General features: G+C 55.2%; 1 protein-coding gene across 1 annotated transcript; it reads left to right on the top strand.

The window, feature by feature from the left end:
* Positions 1-622: 622 nt before the first annotated feature.
* Positions 623-4400, top strand: DNAJB1 (DnaJ heat shock protein family (Hsp40) member B1). The gene is made up of 3 exons (XM_031437458.2): positions 623-952; positions 2138-2718; positions 3011-4400. Exons 1-3 carry the CDS (start codon positions 742-744, stop codon positions 3239-3241), a joined length of 1023 nt encoding a protein of 340 aa, XP_031293318.1. The 5' UTR covers positions 623-741; the 3' UTR covers positions 3242-4400.
* The last annotated feature ends 804 nt before the right edge of the window (positions 4401-5204 follow it).

Raw genomic sequence — 5204 nt, 5'->3', positions numbered from 1 at the left:
GTGAAAGGCTTGTGGGGCTGGACCGATACCTCTCCAGGGAGGTGACCTTTGGTCCCGGGTCCTCACCGCTCTTTCCAGGGTCCAGTATGGTCCCTCACTTTACAGGGACAGTCCTGGGGCTCCCAACTGTATTCTCCCCACAACTAGCAGAAGAGGGCGGGTGGGTACTCTTACTCCTAGAAGCAGGGGATATGTGGGGAAGAGAGAGATTAGGCACCTGGCCTAGAGTCAAACCGGCAGGAACTAATTCCTGAGCCCGGTGCGATGCAGGCGGGAACGTTTTCATTCTTCATCCGCTAGGGAAGGGGCGGGGCCTTCCGTAGCCACACCCCTTCCCGAAGCAGCGCGTCGTAGCCTGTTGACCCAGGCAGGAGGCGGGGTGCGCGACAGGCCAGAGTATCCGGAGCAGTGAAACAAGGTCGCTATTGGCTTCTGTGAGGGGCGGGCGGAGCCTCCGTCTCCTGGAGCGCGCGCCGCGGGGAGGCGTTGCCGAGGTAGGAGCGGGAAGGGGCGTGGCCGCTCGCGGGTGGCCGTTGGTCACACGGCCCCGCCCCGGATGTCGCGCGTCGCAGCCTGGGCGGCGGCAATTGGTCGCTACCGCATGGGGGGCGGGGCGGAAGGTTCTGGAGGGGGCTGGCGGGCTCTGGAAGCTTCCGCCGGACGGGTATATAGAGTCCGGGACGGGGCGGCGGCGGAGCCGGGGTACGGCGACATCTGGGCGGCGGGTTGTAGGCGGGGGCAATGGGCAAGGACTATTACCAGACGTTGGGCCTGGCCCGCGGTGCGTCGGACGAGGAGATCAAGAGGGCTTATCGCCGCCAGGCGCTGCGTTACCACCCGGACAAGAACAAGGAGCCCGGCGCCGAGGAGAAGTTCAAGGAGATCGCCGAGGCCTACGACGTGCTCAGCGACCCGCGCAAGCGCGAGATCTTCGACCGCTACGGGGAGGAAGGTGAGTGCGCGCGCGCGGCCGGGGGCGCGCCCCCGCCGTTTGACAGGCGGAGAAACCGAGGCACGGCGCCCCAGCTGCGGCATCCCAGGTGGGGGCGACCCAGCACTGGGGGGCGAGTAGCCGCCGCGTACTGGCCACACGCGCCTCCGCCCTCGGATTGGCGGCCTCCCGATGGGAGGAGGAGCCCTGGCCGCGCAGCTCGCCCAGAAGCTTCTAGTATGTCTGGGGCGGCGCCTCCACCCACGTCCCCGATCGGTCGAGGGGTGCGGGTGCGAAAGGAGAGGGGTTCGGAGGTCTAGCTTGGCTGATGGCGCTGCGGCCCTGCGGGCCCTGGGCTCACCTGGGCGAGGTGGGAGGCTCTGCCTCCCCGGGGCTCAGGGCGGGGACTCTGGCAGAGCGCGGGGCACAAGCTGCGTGTGGTGAGCCTGCAAATGAGAGTGCCAATTATCGCCGGGCGGTCTCCCGGGCCTCCCTGAGGGTGGAGTGAGGTAATCCTGTAAAGTGCTTACCTAGCCCCGTGCCAGGCACGTAGTCGGCCGTCAAGGTGCAGGGAGCAGTGGGGCCCGCCTCTGCCCAGCCTCCCCCGGGTAGCCCGCTTCAGGGGAAAAAAAAGAAGCTTTCTTGTTGTCCAGTTGCCCGTTGATGACTCAGGCTGGCTTCTGGGCTTGGTCCGAAGAAAGAAGTGACTTATTATATAAGAATGGTGGCAATTAGTGTCAGCGTGTGAGAATTTGAAAATCTCCATTTACTCTTTCGCCTTCATGTGTAGTCTCCCGACACACCTCTAGCTCTGAAGTATTTAAGAGTAAACACTTAGTGAAAACTGACCCTGGGTCATGCTTTTTTCATAGGTTATCTTAGTGATTTCTTTGTACTTCTCATCACATTGCAGGAAGGATGGGTCACTCAAATGTGAGGACCTGGGTGGTGCCAGCAGATAGCCATCTCAGAGCTTGAGCCCTTCACCACGGTCATGCCACAGTGAACTGGCTAGGGGGGTGGGGGTTTTGTTTCTGCTGCTCCACCTGGGAGGTAAAACCTTGAGGGTCGTTTTTGCTCCCCTCTAACAGGCTAAAAAAAATTACTCCTCAGTGGCTCCCAAGGGTTTTGTTTTGTTTCTCCCTTAAGGAAAACTAGAGAGAAGCTCCTGGCCAGCCATATGATTTCTCTACTTTTGCTTTTCAGGCCTGAAAGGTGGTGGCCCCAGTGGTGGGAGCAGCGGTGGTGCTAACGGTACTTCTTTCAGCTACACATTCCATGGAGACCCTCATGCCATGTTTGCTGAGTTCTTCGGTGGCCGAAATCCCTTTGACACCTTTTTTGGGCAGCGCAACGGGGAGGAAGGCATGGACATTGATGACCCGTTCTCTGGCTTCCCCATGGGCATGGGTGGCTTCACCAATGTGAACTTTGGCCGCTCCCGCCCTGCCCAAGAGCCCACCCGAAAGAAGCAAGATCCCCCCGTCACCCACGACCTTAGGGTCTCACTTGAGGAGATCTATAGCGGCTGTACCAAGAAGATGAAAATCTCTCATAAGCGGCTGAACCCCGATGGAAAGAGCATTCGCAACGAAGACAAAATCTTGACCATCGAAGTGAAGCGGGGGTGGAAAGAAGGGACCAAAATCACCTTCCCCAAGGAAGGAGACCAGACCTCCAACAACATTCCGGCCGACATTGTCTTTGTTTTAAAGGACAAGCCACACAATATCTTTAAGAGAGATGGCTCTGATGTCATTTACCCAGCCAGGATCACTCTTCGGGAGGTAAGGCACCAGGCAAGGTAGTGTAGCATCTGTGGAAGGCGAGGCTGGTTTTTGAAGCAGTTCAATATTTGACAGGTGTTTCTGAGCACTTTGTGTGTGCCAAGCAGTAGCAATAAGACTGTCCAGGGGTCCGTTCTTTCTGAGTTTCTGTGCAGGTGACCTGGGTAGACCTTGGGGGCAGGGTGTTAGCTATAAAGACCTGATGGCATTTACCCTACACTAAGCAGCCTGTGGGCAGGATTTGAGCTTCCTAAGCAACTCTGTCTCTAATGTTGTCCCTTTGCTTTCCAAGGCTCTGTGTGGCTGTACAGTGAATGTCCCCACTCTGGACGGCAGGACCATACCCGTTGTGTTCAAAGATGTCATCAGGCCTGGCATGCGGCGAAAAGTTCCTGGAGAAGGCCTCCCTCTCCCCAAAACGCCCGAGAAACGGGGGGACCTCATTATTGAGTTTGAAGTGATCTTCCCTGACAGGATTCCCCAGACGTCAAGAACCGTTCTTGAGCAGGTTCTTCCGATATAGACACCTGTGTTCCCCAAGGACTGACCAGGGACCTTTCCAGAGCTCAAGGATTTCCGGACTGTTCCACCAGTTGTGGACCCGCGAGAGCGCGGGAGGGCCCAGGGAGGGCTTTCATACTGCTGAATGTTTTCCAGAGAATATATTACAATCTTTCAAAGTCGTGCACTAGACTTAAGTGGTTTTTCGAGCGATAGGGTGGCAGGTGGTGGGGACAGCAGGTAAAGGCAGTCCAGTCTGGCCCGCTGGGTCCTGCAGCCCTCCAGGATGGGCCAAGTCCTCCACCTCCAGGCCATGCCCAGTGGGAGAGGTAGGCCTGCGGCTGGACTCGATCTCTCTGTAGCCCCTTTGCTTGCGGATGTTAGGTTGTGTCGATCTGCCTTCTTGATTACCAGACCTTGTACACACAGTTTCTGTTGTGTGATCAGTTCATGTTATATTCTGTATTTGTCTCCCACATCTTGCTCTTCCCCTGAAGAATCCTGTTTTCTCTTTTGCCATCTCAAATTGAGAACCTAGGGTATTTTGCAGAACTGTCTGGCTGGCTCCCACAAGCAATACCTCTCATGTTCCAGCAGGACCAAGGGAGCCGGCCTCCAGTGAGTGAGTAACTTGTGCAGCTGCCTCTCCCTCAGGGGTCAGGGGCCCTGGCTGGAGCATAGGGCCCTCTCAATCTCTGTCTCTGAGGCTGAGCACGCTCACCATCCTTTTCAGTGAGGCAACCTTTTGGCATACCTGGGATTTACCAGTGGCCCAGGTAATTTTTTGTTTAACGGACTCTGGACTCTTTCAAAGGGATTTGATCCTTTTGAATTTTGCACAGCCCCAGATATAATCCCTTTTGATAAAAGGGTCTTTGCTTCTGATTACAGGAGCACTGTGGAACGTCTGTAAATATGTTTTTATAATTCCGTGTAAAGTTGGTGTGCACTCAAATGAAACCAGTCCACGGCAGCTGCTGCTCTCTGTATAGGGCCATGGTGGAATTCAGAAGGAACCCAGTGGGGGGTAGGGGGTGCTGGAACAAATGTCTGTTTCCTGCAGGCCAGTCTGGTGCTCAGACCTTTAGACTCGTTGTAAGTTGCCACTGCCAACACAAGACCAAAGCGTGTGACTTGTCAATGTGCAGCGTGACAGCATTAAAGACTGATGATAAACCTCAGGGGAGTCCTGCGACTCTGTTTGAGGGCTCTACTGATGGGCTGGGGTGGGGTCTAGGCATCCTTCCAGAGGCAGTAGGGGTGGGGTGGAAGGGAGGGGTGGTAAGGAGGCAGGAGTCCTCTGTAAGGGAGAGGGAAGTCTCCCTGAGCTGGATGTGGGGTGGAGAACATCCAACTCACTGGACTCTGGATCCAGGCACCCAAAGAGCCCAGTGGACTCAGAGCTTGTTTCTTTGTGAAAGTTGTGGCCAAAGTTAAGCAGATCCCTCCTGGTCTTCCAAGGTCTGGTTGCTGGGGCCAAGAGGTGTATACTCTGCCCTCATAATCCCCCTACCTCTTTCTTTCTACTAGTACAGGCTGTGTCAGACCGGCCCTTTCCAAACCAGAGCAGGATTCCAGCCCAGAACTAGCCCTGCCCTGGAGACCTAGTTCCTGCCCTCCCTTTATTTGCAGGCCAGGGAAACTGCTTTTACTTTGTAACTTGCTTTAAGGAACTGGTTTTATTATAAGGTAAGTAGTTACACAGCCCCAAAACAGTGTTAATCACTGTTTTGCTACAAAACGTCTGGAAGTGAAAATGTAGCACACATTTAAAGTCAACGTAGGAGTGGCTTTCCTTTCCCACTGAACAGTTTAACCACTGAAAACAGTCTAAGGGTAGTGCTGTCCAAGAGCACTTCCCGCAGTGATGGAAATGTCGTATGTCTTTTTAAAATGGAAATTCTTTTAGATTCAATACAAAAAATTAAGTTGCTTGGTCTCTCCAGCCACATTTCAACAACCACACCTGGCTAGTGGTGACTCTT

This window comes from Camelus dromedarius, chromosome 27 (genome assembly GCF_036321535.1).
Source record: "Camelus dromedarius isolate mCamDro1 chromosome 27, mCamDro1.pat, whole genome shotgun sequence".
NCBI classification, from domain to species: Eukaryota; Metazoa; Chordata; class Mammalia; order Artiodactyla; family Camelidae; genus Camelus; species Camelus dromedarius.
This window is presented reverse-complemented; position numbering and strand designations above follow the sequence as displayed.